Source organism: Oryzias melastigma, linkage group LG6, assembly GCF_002922805.2.
Source record: "Oryzias melastigma strain HK-1 linkage group LG6, ASM292280v2, whole genome shotgun sequence".
NCBI lineage: Eukaryota > Metazoa > Chordata > Actinopteri > Beloniformes > Adrianichthyidae > Oryzias > Oryzias melastigma.
Window position 1 is genome coordinate 16,987,780 of NC_050517.1, and position 14,511 is coordinate 17,002,290.

General features: G+C 41.7%; 2 protein-coding genes across 4 annotated transcripts in view; both read left to right on the forward strand.

Annotated features, from left to right (window-relative positions):
• Positions 1 to 7,522, forward strand: part of slc25a22a (solute carrier family 25 member 22a) — a 14,941-nt gene extending 7,419 nt beyond the window's left edge. For all 3 annotated transcript variants that reach the window (XM_024281504.2, XM_024281506.2, XM_024281505.2), the window contains exons 2-11: positions 491 to 681; positions 758 to 883; positions 966 to 1,021; positions 1,281 to 1,371; positions 1,944 to 1,998; positions 2,527 to 2,587; positions 2,774 to 2,918; positions 3,002 to 3,156; positions 3,234 to 3,309; positions 4,153 to 7,522. In XM_024281504.2, the coding sequence (XP_024137272.1) occupies positions 662 to 681; positions 758 to 883; positions 966 to 1,021; positions 1,281 to 1,371; positions 1,944 to 1,998; positions 2,527 to 2,587; positions 2,774 to 2,918; positions 3,002 to 3,156; positions 3,234 to 3,309; positions 4,153 to 4,306 (939 nt within the window). In that variant the 5' untranslated portion in view covers positions 491 to 661 and the 3' untranslated portion in view covers positions 4,307 to 7,522. The remainder of the gene's footprint in view (positions 1 to 490; positions 682 to 757; positions 884 to 965; positions 1,022 to 1,280; positions 1,372 to 1,943; positions 1,999 to 2,526; positions 2,588 to 2,773; positions 2,919 to 3,001; positions 3,157 to 3,233; positions 3,310 to 4,152) is intronic.
• A 3,478-nt stretch (positions 7,523 to 11,000) lies between these two features.
• The window catches only part of syt7a (synaptotagmin VIIa), a gene marked incomplete at its 3' end in the record, with an annotated part of 93,842 nt that continues 90,331 nt past the window's right edge, over positions 11,001 to 14,511 (forward strand). The window contains exon 1 of the mRNA XM_024280710.2: positions 11,001 to 11,650. Within this exon, the coding sequence (XP_024136478.1) occupies positions 11,617 to 11,650 (34 nt within the window). The remainder of the gene's footprint in view (positions 11,651 to 14,511) is intronic.

Genomic DNA, 14,511 nt, shown 5'->3' on the forward strand with positions numbered 1-14,511 from the left:
TTTCTTTAAAAAAAAAACCCACAGAAGTTTTAGGTGTGAAAAAATGGGGTACAAATGAGAAAAGGAGTTTTGTTGACTCCGCGACAAACTGGCGACCTGTCCAGGGTGTACCCTGTCTTCGCCCAACAGAAGCCAGGACAGTCTCTGGGAACCTTGGGATCCCAAAAGGGATATAGCGTTTTAAGGAAATGGATGGATGGATTTTTGTTGTTTTTGATATAGAAGAATATTACTTATATTTCAGCTGTGACTTCACCTGGGTTGATTTACAGTCTTTCTGTTTTGATAGGTTAAAATGGTTCTTACTTGATCTTTTGTGCTGATTTGAAACCTCATACAATAACACATCTCAGTGAAGAACATTTCTATTTAAAACATCTAGGAATAACAGCTTTGTTTGAGTTTCAGACATGTACTGATTTGCTTTGGAAGTTTTCTTTGGAGGGTTTTTTTAAATGACAGCTGATCTTTTTTTTTTGGTTCTTTGCAGACTTGCTTGAAATAACATCAGCTGCAAAGAGACATTAGGACAAAAGAAGACCATTCTTAATCCTACCTGGATTTCACAACCCAACTAAACAAACAAGCAGAAGAAACAAACAGAACCTGCGAGGGCGGCAAACAGGAGCGTTGATCTGTGACCATCAGAGCCACAAGATAAATGGCGGACAAGCAGATCAGGTAAAACAGGATGTTACTTACAAAAGTTTAAAGCTGTGTGTGGACATAATACATATGTTTTTGTGTCTTCTTCCAGTTTGCCTGCCAAATTGATCAATGGGGGGATCGCTGGCCTGATTGGAGTGACCTGTGTCTTTCCCATTGACCTGGCCAAGACTCGCTTGCAAAACCAGCAAAATGGATCTCGCCTTTACACCAGCATGTAGGAAACGTTTGTCTGTAACTCCTAGAACTTTCAAAATGTTGCTTGTCCTTACAATCTACATCTTTTGGTTGTGTTTCAGGTCAGATTGCCTTATTAAGACCATTCGGTCAGAAGGGTATTTTGGGATGTACCGAGGTAAGCTGATCTGTGAGGAATTTTGTAGATTTGAAGATTTGTAGATTTTAATAGCAGTCCCCGTGGTCTTTTTGTTTACTCCTGATTCACCATAATTTGAATAAAGAAAAAATTAGAAAGGCAATGTCAAGCTTACATATATCCACCATAATGAGAAAAAATGCTTTAAGAACATGTTAGAAACTCTAAAAAAACTATATATTTTTTTTTCATCAGGTTTTCTCTCTTTTATTCTTCTTTTCTCTTTTTGTTCTTTAAGGAGCTGCGGTGAACTTAACCCTGGTGACACCAGAGAAAGCCATCAAACTGGCTGCCAATGACTTCTTCAGGCACCACCTCTCCAAAGATGGGTGAGACATGAGAGGGCTGACGGCTACAGACCCGCTCCTCTTGTTCACACCGTGAACAACTGACATGTTTACTGACACTGTTTACTAATCAGCTAACTGCACTCTCACCAAAGCTCCATGGAGTCCATTTCCATCATCCTGAGAGCACAGCGTTCCATGCTGGTTTTGTGGCTTGAAAGCAAAGCGTGCGTCTCACCAGCAGTCCTGTTCAAAATCCCATTTACCACGTAGCACTTGAAGGCATCATACGTCTGACATCATCCAGCGCTGCTGAGAGCATTTTCGCTCCCTGAACACAGCATGCTCAGATAAACCTTAAACTTTCTGAGACATTTGTTTCCATCGCCATGGTAACAAACACACAGGCTGATGAATGATTGACTTCTGTTGGCCCGCTGCTCTCTAAGTAAATTATTAATCGGCTCTCATCCCAGGTGTGTGGAAATGGAGATCCAAGATTAGCATCACTGGAGCTTTGAGAAAAATTGGGAAAACAGTGTAAATAACGCCCCATTGGTGTCTCGACGCTCTGTAGTCTGACCTTGCCTTTTATCTTCTTTTTTCTCCTTTAGGAAACTCACTCTGTTTAAAGAGATGCTGGCTGGCTGTGGGGCAGGTACATGCCAGGTGAGTGAAATAGATGCTGCTATTCTGAACTTCCAACTTGATGCATCCAGATATAACCTTTAAATGAAAAGCATGATCAGAGAAGCGTGACTGTAGTTTGGAAATCCTGTGATACTCTGTTTTAATGAAGGGCCTCGGATCAGGCTAATGTCCAGTTAAGTGGCAGCTAACGCGAGTGATCAGTGAGTGCACGCTCGTGCGCAGAGTCTGAGTCAGACGGAAATGCTGGTTGTCAACGAGGCCAAAGGCTTCAAGCTGCAGGAACGTGATTAGATTAAGTGTAGAAGACTTTGGATTAAGATTGCACCTGTGAACATGGTCGTCTCACTCTTAATCCAGTTAACCAGTTACTACTGAGTGACTATAGAGGAAAACAAGACATGACATTGAGCTAATGGATGCCTGTAGGTTTACACTGCACACAATCACAGCTAATCAGTTTCAAACTACATGCATCTGCAGAAGAAAATGTTTGCTCACTTGCTTGCAGCGTTTTAATTTTTTTTTTGTGCCACATCTTTTTTGCAGGTTATTGTAACAACTCCTATGGAGATGCTGAAAATCCAGCTCCAGGATGCTGGAAGGATTGGTAAGACTTAAAAAAAAAAAAAGAGACTTTTCAGTTACCTGGTGGAGAAAGAGTGACCTCATGTGGTCATGTTTCACAACTCCTTTTTTTTTTTCTTTTTGCATGCAAGCAATAATACAACATATCTATTTTAAAGTCTGGGTTTTAAAGTTCTTCTGGAGATATGATGCCTCTTGTGTGCTGCAGCTGCTCAGAGGAAACTCATGCCAGAGACGGTTGCAGCTGGAACCGTGGAGACAAAGTCCCCCACAGCCATGCAGCTTACCAGGCAGCTACTGCGGGAAAAGGGCATCGCTGGGCTCTATAAAGGCCTTGGTGCCACTCTGCTCAGGTAAGACACTTTGACAAGTCTCAGACCTGCAACCTTTTCTATTTTTCCCTAACTTACTGCTACCTGTCTTGTTTTTCCTCCAGGGACGTTCCGTTCTCCATCATCTATTTCCCTCTTTTTGCCAATCTGAATAACTTTGGTAAAAAAAATGCAGATGGCCCCGCTCCTTTTTATGTATCATTTATATCAGGCTGCCTTGCGGGGAGCACGGCAGCTGTTGCTGTCAACCCTGTTGATGGTGAGCAGGGGAGGGTTGCAGCAGTTTATGCTCTGATGCTTGATGTCATGTACTAACCTTAGCTCATTGTTTTGCAGTAATAAAGACCAGACTGCAGTCCCTGAACCGAGGCAGTACAGAAGACACATACAGTGGAGTGACTGACTGTATAAGGTGACCACATTACTGCTAAACTATTGAAGCTTTAGAGTTCACGATAATCCCTTTCTCTAGAACACGTGTCAAAGTCGGCCCTCCAGATCATTTTATTTTATTGTTATTATTGGCACGATGTTATCTTGCACTTTTTGGGGGGCTAATTTAGGCTTTTTGAAAATTGTTTAGACTGTTTTGGAGTTAGACTAATATTTACTCGCTAGCTGTTTTGGCTATTTTAGGCCTTTTTTTAGGCTATTTTGAAGCTTAGCTAATGTTTCAGCTATGTGCTGGCTGATTTGGCTAATCTAAGCTTATTTTAAACGTTTCTTAGGTTGTTTGGAGTTAGGCTAATATTTACTCACTGTTTTGGCTAATTTTGGCTTTTTTTCTGTTTTTTAAGCTACCAGTATTTTGAAGCTTAACTATTTTTCAGCTACATGCTAGCTGTTTTGGCTAACCTAAAGTCTTTTTTAGGGGAGCTAATTTGACACTTGGCTAATATTTCAGCTTCAGGGTTTTCACCTATCAGCTTCAGTGTTTTAGTTATCAATTTCAGCATCTTCAGCTATCAGCACTAGGATCTTCAGTAGCCAAATTCAGCTTACAGCATTCATACTAGCATTATTGCAGGTAACCCTGTATATCTAGTTCATATTTATGTTAAAAATTAACAGTTTTAAAGTTTTAAAAATGTAGTTGTAATGTGTTCAATAAATGTTTATCCTGTTAGGCCCGTAACCCAAGGTGTGTTTTGGATTTTGGCCCCTTGTGCGATTGACTTTGACACCCCTGCTTTAGAATGTGAAAAATGCTACCAGTATTTTACAATTTTTCAATCCACTTTTCTTTGCTCTCCAGGAAAATCATGCGCAACGAAGGCCCATCAGCTTTCCTGAAGGGGGCGTACTGTCGAGCCCTGGTCATCGCACCTCTGTTCGGCATCGCCCAGGTGGTCTACTTCCTGGGCGTGGGTGAATTTATCCTCAGCTTCATGCCTAAAAAGCACGACTAAAGAGCACATCCTCTTTGCCTTTCCCCCTCCACGATGCATCATATCAGCCACCTCTAGATTCATTTTTATCCCGGTTATTCTGAGGTCGCTCCTTGACCGATCTGTAAGGTTTCATTTAGTTGTGTTGAATGTTCAAAAAAAAAAAAGTTCAGGAAGGAGCCTTTGTTAGCCAAGCTGCCTGTCGTGGCACACACTATTTCCAGGATGCTCTCTGGAAAAGACGCCACAAATATCCAGATAAACATCTTAAAGGAATATTTAACATTTTATTGCTGTTTTTTTTTAAATATATGATTGTTGAGGTTTTACAGTAGATGTATCGCCCTTTTCTGCTGCCCTTCTGCACCAATACAGGAAATCATTAGGCTTTTAAATTCTTTTAATCCCACAGAAGGCGGATGTGAAATTATCATTTGAAATGAAATTGTAAATGAAGAGCACAGTTTTCACTTAGAGAGATATTTAAACACAAAAGTTCTAGTGGAATTAAAAAATATATACTTGCCCAAGATTCTTTATCTTAAGAAATGTGTTTTATGCTGTGAAGTGTTGTGATACCAGCAGAATCTTAGTCATCCATTCTAAGAGCCACTTTCCTTCATGTACAGGAAGTGGTTGTAATGCACCTGACTTTGATTACTTTGACTTTTGAAGTAGATCGGGTTCCATTTAAGGTTTAAGAGCTACCACAATGTTTTGACTGTTTTGGCTCCTCCTTTCAAAGATGTCTCCGTTTCTTGGTTACGCTTCAGGCCGAACTTGCCGACAACACAGTCCCAATTGTTGAAGTCTGATGCAGAATTGTAGGGAATGCATCTGTGGGGAAAAAAGTGCTCCCATTCCAATCAGTGTAGTCACAGAGGGAGGGTTACATTCATGCATGAGGGGAGAAGACTGCTGTAAAATCCCTCTTTGTGGCTACATGTGCAGCAGACAGGAGCAGCTTTACGTTATGTCTCCATCTTTATAAGTAAAAAAAGGAAAAAGATTCAAGCTTGAAGTAATCTGGTGGATTTGGAATCTTAAATTGACATCTAAAAAATGACAAAAACAGTCATCCAGTGTGGTGCACATAAATCTAAAGTCATTTTAGTCCATTTAGAGGCAGAAATATAATTATTTATGTTTACAGATGGGTTCTTACTCGTTTTAACACTTTGTCCAAACTTGAATTCAGTGGCAGGACCCAAAGAGCTAATGAAAATCTCTGCGTATCCGAAGATCAAACCGTCGTGTTGTAAGCATCATGTGACTTTTCTTTACCAAACCCTCTCTGCTTCGTTTGCTTTGGAGGTTCTGTTTGCTTTAAGCGGCTGCCGCTGTATCTCGTTTATGTATCGCAACAACGCCGAAACCTTGCCATGGCTTTATCTCACCAGAGATCAAGGTGACCTTGATGAGTAGGATCCAATCAGGTTCCTTCCTTTGCTCCCCACCGGTCAAGCAAGTGGGGCTGCATTGTTGACACTCATTACAACTTTAAAGTCGGGAGGGAATTTTATTTATCAATGTTCCTTTCTGATCGTCAAAATAGCACTATATATTTGTACTTGTCTGATTTTTTTGTGTCAAACTGTCCACCTGAACTATATTGTACATATGCAGATGATATGAAGTGTTTTTGATTTTTTTTGTAAACAATGGCTTATTTGCACACCTACCTCTCCCCTTCCTCTCATGTTTTTATGTTCTACCGGTGTGGGCATACAGAAGGAAGGACCAGACGCTCGTTGAATGATGTGAACTCAAATGCAATGTGATGCTTTTTTTTTAATGTATGCCAACAGCGATGTCTTAGGTTGCTTTTGGAGGCGCCATTTTCTCCAGAGCTTTAGTTATTCATTAGTTATTTAATCACAGGACCAAATCAAAAAAAAAATCTTAATGCTGATAGAAGTGCGGTTTAAAGAGAATGACTTACAAAAATGACATGAAATGTAAACGGTTGTCAGGCAAGCGGAGAGGATTTAAGGTGGAATCAGTCTGTCTGTTTGGTGCTGCCTCTTTAAGGCAAAAGCAGAAACTGAAAGCCATAGTTCAGCTTTGATGGAACGACTGGCCAGTTTTAGAAAATCTGGCAAAAAAAAAAAGAAGCCCACCTAGCTCCACTTTATAAGTTACTCTTGCGTTTTGTTGATGATGCAACTTGATTTCATACATGCTGTTGTTGTGATCACGATGCCTTTGTGTTGTGGTGAGATTTTTGTTTTCCTTCCCTTTCTCCCTCTGTCACAGAGTCTTTTTCATCCGATTTTTGCTTTTATTGTCAAATTCTCATGTAAATGGTTTCTCCTCAGCTGTGCTTTTTACCAATCTGTGTATTGGGTTATGTGTGTGTGTCTGATTGTGTAGTGTTGTAGTTGGTGTGCAGTTGTTAGTGACGCTGCAGTATTTTTCTCTTTGGTTTTGCTCGGTGTATTTGTTGCAATCACGTGCAGTTTGCTCTGACCGGCGTCTGCAGCTGCAGGACGCTGGATGCAGGTCAGCACATGGGGGAACTAAAAAAAAAAGTATGATTTGGAAAAGAAAGCACAAAAAGGACAACTTCACACAAGAGAATACTCTCTGAAAATCACTGGAAGCCTGTGTGCTGATTTGCAGACATGAATTATTTCTGTCAAAATGGTTAAAAACGTTTTTTTATTTCTTTTATCCATGTTGTAAAACCATAGGGCTGAGACTTCTGGTCATTATAAAAGCCACAAGATAGATGTTACCCAACATCTGTTGGACACAAAAAATGTATAATCCGTACATAATCTATATGAATCAAATATAAGAATGTACTGTAGATATTATGAAATGTATTCCAGTTAAAGTGAAGAGTTGATTCAATTTTTAATCTCGTGCTTTACACATTCACAGAGAAATTCATGAACCAGTTCACTGCTATGCAACAAATCAAGGCCGCAGACAACGCTAAACACAACACTTGTATGACCAATGCAGCTGGGGGAGCTTGGAGGTCTTTCTGAGATTTGAGTGCACCTCAGCCCCCTTTAGTTCTCTTCCTCCACGAGGAAATGTGCAACATGCACTTTAAATAAAACAAGAACCCCTAAACACCCCTGCTTTCCATTTACAGAGTCTCTGTGACACGGAGGGTGTTAGTGAGTACATGTGGTGAGTGACAGTTGTTCTGGAAACGCCATGTTCAACAATATTATTGTGTTCTCTGTCACAATTTGCTGTTCAATAAACTGACTGTCCTTCGAAGCGTCTGAGTTCTGGTCTGTGCTGAAGGTCACACATCCCTGCAGCTTCCATCAAGAGGCGGGGAGTTTTTCCTGACAGAACCAAAAACTGACACTGTGGGTTTTGTCTGTGGTGCTGCTGCCAAAACTGAACAAGTTTTTGAAGGCAACAAGGATGGCATTGTGGCTCCTCGGGGCACAGAGCATCCGTGTGCTTCCCCTCAGGACCAGCAGGTGTCAGTGTTGCACCGCAGAAAAGCCCCTCTAAAGGTGGGAGGAAAGTCAGCAGCAGCAGCACTACAGGTGTGCAGTAACTTTAGGATGGGGTGGCAGTAAAATCACAATAACAACACTTTCTTCTGTTACCTCTGCGACTTCCTCATCAAATTCGTCCTACAGCATAAATATTATGTGATCTCTGTAAAACAGATGCGTTTTTCACCTCGTTTTGGGGTTTTCTGACTCCATAACAATGCAGATGCGGGCTTATGACAGCAGCTTATTCATTATGAATGCTCTGCCTCTTTTATTTATTCAACATTCCTGTTCAAAAGCTTTGGTTTCCAAGCTCCTGTTTTTGCAGCATAATTACATCATGTAGCCGTGCACGCACGCGCGCACGCCCTGCAGCCTTCTAAATGTATCTCCATCCATCCGGATGTCATTTCCCTCAGATCTCGTGTTGACTTTTGCTCCTCACTCGAGAGTCTCGTTTCATCAGAGCAGCTACTCCAATGTTTACACACAGACGGCGGCTCACTTTACCACCGCCGCCATGCCACCCCCCCAAAAAAAAAAAAAAAAAATGAGTGACAGCTACTGTCTCTGCGTGTTCTCAAACCCACCTTCACGACAGAAACTTTCCGTCCTGGACTATTTTTAGCTTTTCTCGCAAGAAGAGGAGGAGACGAGGTGGAGAAGGAGGTGGTACCCGGTGAGATGGATGGTGGAGGAGCGAGCAGGAAACACAGGAGGTGGAGACGGCGAAGGGCCATCACCGAGAAGGAGCTGGAGGAAGGAAGGATGGGTGGGTGGCAGTGGTGGGGATGTGTATATAGGTCAGTAAATCAATGGGAATCAGGTTTTTGAGGGGAAGAGAAGGGGGTATTTATAGATAGCAGTGGAGACAGATGCATCAGTGACAGTGTTGCTGGGAGCTGAGATGGGGGCAGAGTTATTTCATTTTTTATTTTTTTGGTCAAATGAGTCTGCAGAGATTTCTCCCAACAAATGGCAAAAAAGTGAAATAAAAGGAGCACAAAATATGATCAAATGGAGACGACTAAATTACCTCTCTAGGTCTATTGACAAAACAGGCAAACCGTTAGTGTGGCAGCTCTACTCACATCCTATTGAATTTCTGATCTTTGATATCAGAGAGTCACGTTATTGAATGGAAATATTAGACATCTACATTTCAGGCTGGTGAGGAAAAAAAAAAACTATGCATATTTATAACTCCAAAGTACAATAAAACCTACTCGGAGACACTGTTGAGCTCTCCTCACAAAAGACAAGAGTTTAAGGATTGATGACACCACATTTACTCCCACAATGACCAGCCTGCAAACACATATAAATTGAGGCTTTACGGAATAGATTTATAACTGCCATGGCTTATTGCATTTGTACTCTAATGCTCCGTGTCCGTTTCTACCAAGGTCTTGCGGGAAGAAGTTCCAGCACAAAATTGGAAAATTTCTCAGAGAACATGAAGAAAAATAATGGAAGAAATTGTTTTAAATTGCCTCCTAAGTGTCTTTTTTTTTCCTTTGCGAGTACTGTGTCAAGGTCAGGGACAAATCAGTCTTCCTGCACCTCCTCAGCTGGATGTGTGTGTGTGATGTAGGACAGTCTGAATACAGAGTGGAAGAAAAAAAAATAATTTGGTTGCTGCTGCAGGAATTGGGTGTATTTTGCATAGCAGAAACCTCACCTTGCGTCAAAACGTGACACAGGGCGGAGCCAATTACTCCTTAAGTGCAGTTAATGTCTGGCCTCTGCAGATGTGGTCAGCAAACGGCATCATCAATGCACAGCTGTAGTAGGTCTAGATCTGAAGGTTTTGAAGGTCAATAAGAGGGTTGGATGGATTTGCAAATACCTAATGAATCACTAATTTCAATAGAAAAAAGAAAACTTTTAATAATAAATTTACTCTATAAAATATACTTCAATTGCTAATAGAAGTAGATCTCGATGGAGATCTAATTAGTTTTTGCACACAGTACCGTTTCTGTAATTCTTTGCTGATCAATGATGTTATAGCACTGACATAAGAAAATCCATTGAAATATTTATTGATAAAATGCAGCTGTTTGAATGTTTTAAAGCAAGAAAAAACAAGCATTGAAAAAATCTGACATGATTCTCTTAAATATTTTAAAGAAAAGCTTAAAAATCACTGATTTTTATTGTCTAAAAGTACAAGGATTTGCATGAATCCACATTTGTGTGATTGCCGGAGCAGTTTAAGAAGAATTGCACCATTTTCTGGCATTTATTTCAGTGTTGTTTGAAGTTATGATTAGCAGCTGTACACATTTAAAAGTTTTCTGACCCAACTAACTGCTTAAAGAGTCAAATGAACATTTTAATTCATTTTTAAAAACCTTTTTCTGTTTTGCCCCACCCATAAAAAAGGTGTAAGGTAAGGTAAATCGGTGCTTGTCATATAATGAATTTTATAGACATGTGACCATACAGTGAGGTGTAAAAATGTTTTTTGTATTATTTTGATGTGGAAGAACAACAGTGGGCAGAACTTTAAGAAAATAAATTGTGAATGATTTGGCATTAATTCTTGTGTATTTGTTTGTTTGTACACATATTTAGGGTGTATTCAGACTGGAAAAATTATTTGTTTTTGAGTTAGTCCGCTCATTTTGGTCCAGATTGAGTCCTTAACCTTACGTTTGGTCTGTATTCAGACTAGGATCTACCAGATATGTCTGAATTTTGACTAAAGCTGTCTATTTTAGCCAAAATTTAAAGAAAAGCTGTTTTCTAGGACTATGGCCCAATCTGAATGTTTCCCTTCTCCCAACCCCTTCATCTTAAGGGGCATTTTTAATGCAAGTGTGTCCAGAATATTGTTTTTTAAATCTGACCCTCCACGCGCAGGAATACAAAGTCCTCCGTCGTGAGAGTAAACCGCGTCACGCTGAGAAGCGCTTTTCTTCACGTGGGTGTGCTCTGAACCACAAAAGTTTAACTCTAAATGTAAGTAATGACGTTTTGTTGTAGCATGACCTTATTAAAGTTATAAAACTGCTGTTTTTTTTGTATATTTGAGTGCTGGAAGCTCCGCGCTAAAGCTAGTGGACTGGCAATTATTGGTGATGTCATCGAACCAAAGTGACGTCTGAAATATGAGACACTATTTTTCATAACTCTCCGTTTGGAGGGCTAAATCTAGGGGAAGGGAGAAGGGAAGAATTCGGATTGGGCCATAGTTTCTGGAGAGCAGCAGTGGTTCATTTAGAAATTTGCCTCTGAGTTGTGGGCAGGACTGTTGGTGCGGAGTGAGCCTGCCCTCATTTCCCATCATCCATCTGTTTTACGTATTCTCCTGCTATTACAGTCCCTCACTACCCCAACCCAACATTACCGGTGCAACGAAAATAGCAAACAGTATTGGAGCTATTCAGCCGCATGGTTTTAACGCGCAATAAATACAAGAAAAGTAATTAAACCCAATCTGAAAATGTCTTTAAATATAAGAAGTCCACCAGCAGGAAAAGAGGGGAGAAAAAAAGACCTGGAGCTTCCAGAAAAGATGACAGCCATCATAAAAATGAGACGAAAAAAAGGCAAAGTTGAGCATGATCAAAGTGGAGAGACTTCACACAGCTGCACAAGTCACTCTCCCATTTTGTCCTCTGAGCCACAGAGAGAGGAAGAGAAGGAGGCTGGGTGAGAGGAGAGAGGAGAGGGGAGGGAGTACAGTGAGGAGCTGGTTAGCCTACCTATCCACTAGGAGGAGAGGAGAGGCTGCTGAGGAGCAACAAAAACAGTAAACAGCCACTACTACAAACCACATCAGCGGAGTTCACGACGCGCGCCAGAGGAGTACCACCACCATCACTGAGACGTCGCGTTTGAAGCAGCACAGCCATGTATCTGAACAGGGAAGAGGACGGCAGCAAAGGTGAGCGCGAGCCACTCTCAGCGGAGAGCATCCCGACACAGTCAAGGTGTTCCTCCTTTGGAGGTGACACAATGAGAGGCATTTATTTTAGAGCTATTGGACATGGGACGTTGATTTAAAAAAAAGAAGAAGAAGTGTGGGCTGCTATTATGTAATATGAGTGCAGGTTACAGGCACGCGCGTCCGCTCTGTGGTTACCTGTTGTAATGAGGGGCTGCAGGTGTGTTTGCAGCACTTAAGGGCATCCGAACCACAAGGTCACCGCGGCGGAACCCTTTCGTGTCAACTGCTTTGCCGCGCGCGGGGGGCTCCCGCGCGCCTGGCAGGTGTCGAGGTGACCGAGCGGCGGCGGCGGCGGCGGCGGGGAGGAGCACGAGGGAGGGATACAAAAGGAGGAATATTTGAGTAATCTCTCCCACGTGCTTCCGAGGCGTGATTCCATCTCTCCTCCTGCCGCTCAAAAACACACTCGACTCAGGTCCCCTGCTGTTTCCACGGAGCACAGACAAGTCTCCCGGCGCCGAGAAGTCATGCTCATTACCAGCGAAATCTTCAGGTTAGATGAGAATAACACCTGCTGCTACCGAGGACCGGTGCGGAGGGGGCGAGGGAGGCGTTCAGGAGCAAAAGGCAGAGTGGGAGGAGCCGCTTTTTGTTCATTTCCCTGTGATGTGAGATAATGTGATCTCAAACACTGTACTGTACCAGAGATGCGTGCGGCCAGCGGCAGATAGGGATGAGACAATGGTGGCGGTGTGAAAGCACCATCGACAAAAGGGCTGATTCTCAGAGATAAATGCATCCTGAAGCCCCCATCACCATGACATAATCAACCAAAAAATATGTAAAGACAAACTAGAGCTTTAATCCCAAGTGATGCATTATATTCCCTTTCTTGTATGGGCTTTTGTGTGTGAGGCTTTGTCATTTAAGATGTAGATATTTTACAGTTCTGAAGTAAACAATTTCAGTTGTGTTCTTGGTGCCTAAAGTCCCACTCCAACTATAATTTTTTCTAATGAAAAATGGTTCCCAGCAATCTTTAATTTTGATTATGCAGTTTATATTCATAATTGAAAAGCGTGCGTTGTTCTTTAAGACGTATTTTACAGCTAGCTAGCTAGCAGCAGAGCAAAAAAAAAAAAAGTCTATTTACAAGTAATTTTTCAAAAAATGTGGGCAGTGTTTAACATTTTTTTTGGTCCCACACTAACCAGAAAGGTTAGGTTTATGCAGGGCCGACCCTGGGCATAGGCAATCTAGGCGGCCGCCTGGGGCACCAACTGCTGGAGGGGGCACCTAGTTATCAAATTTTTTTCCCATTTCGGTGAAAAAATAATAGTTTATTTCGTTGTAAAAGATAGTTTAACATTCAATTTCGTAAATTTTCTTTTCCTCTTTTTCTCAAAATCTTTAACAAATCTTTAAACCTTAAACACTGGAGATACCTGTCAAAAGATCTACCATGGTGAGAGAGTTGCAAAGGTCCCATCTAGAGATACGTGTTATTATCCTAAAAAAACTTTTTTTATTTCATCCTTGAGAATTTAAATAAACAAACTTATTTCAACATATTCCAGGCAGCTGCTGTGTTTCTTTTTTGTCGGGCTGTGGTAATTGTATCTTTGTGTCCATGTTTGCATGTGAGGGGCGGGGGGTTTACATTTCGCCTAGGGCGCCATGCAGCCCAGGGCCAGGCCTGGGTTGATGATTACAGTTAGGGTTAAACAAGCAAATGGTTCCTGAACGCGGCTATCTCTGCAGCTCACTGCTCTTCCAGGGGATGGATCAAATGCAGAGAACACATTTCACACATTTAGAGGCGTGACAGCTAATGGGACTTTAACTGTAAGCTTAATACTCAGAAACAGTTTTATTTGTAAATTCATTATGCATGCCCTTCATAATGAGAAAATCCAGATTTTCAGTTGGAATGGGTCTTTAAAAACCCACTGGTATAGCTTGACATTTTTGTTGGGGTTACTAAGGGCCTTAAGATAGCGGGAAAGTGTAAACAAAGAGATGATTGGAAGTGGAGGCAGGCTTATTCTGTGCCTACGGTCTCCCCACAACTCATTGGGGGAATTTCTAATGAACCCCTGCCGCTCTGCAGGAACTATGTTCTTAATAACTACAGATGATTTGATCTTGACACTTAAAATTGATCAAAAGTTGATCGAAGTGGAACTTTAAGTGGAAACTAAGTAAGAAGAGATAAAAAAATGAATTGGTACTTTTGAAAACCAATCCTTTGAATCCTTTTGCTGTTGTAGAGCCTGTTTATTGCCCTTTTAAATGGTGTCACATGTGTAGAGAACACTCATTTGTGGGATGGGCAGCAGAGCTGAATATCATAAAAATCTTCTGTGCCAAAGCAGTCTTATTGTTGCCACTGAACCTTGTTTTTTTGGCTCCTGTGATTATGAGCCCTGCTGCAGTGGGTGAGTGGATGTCTGCCTCAAGAATTGGCTCACCACAATTGACTGACTTAGATGTGCTGTAGGGTGACTTCCAGCTGGTGTTTTGCTAAACCAAGTTTGGTGTGAGTACCATCTCCAAACTGAAGGGCAATCCTCCTCTGATTGGAAGATTGCAAGTTTGGTTCCAGCCCTCCACGCCCATGTGTAGAAGTGTTCTTGGGCAGGACACTGAACCCTGCATTGCTCCTGGTGGTTATAGGTTGGCGGCAGTGTTCTGTGGCGGGGCCGTCAGTGTGTGATTGTGTGTAGGAGTGAATGGGATTGTGACTGTAAGGCACTTTGGGTCTTCTTAGTAAGGTGCTAAATAAGTATACACCATTTATATTGGACTTAGGTTGCGGGGAGGGTATCCCAAATAGATTACACCCTAACACGACAGTT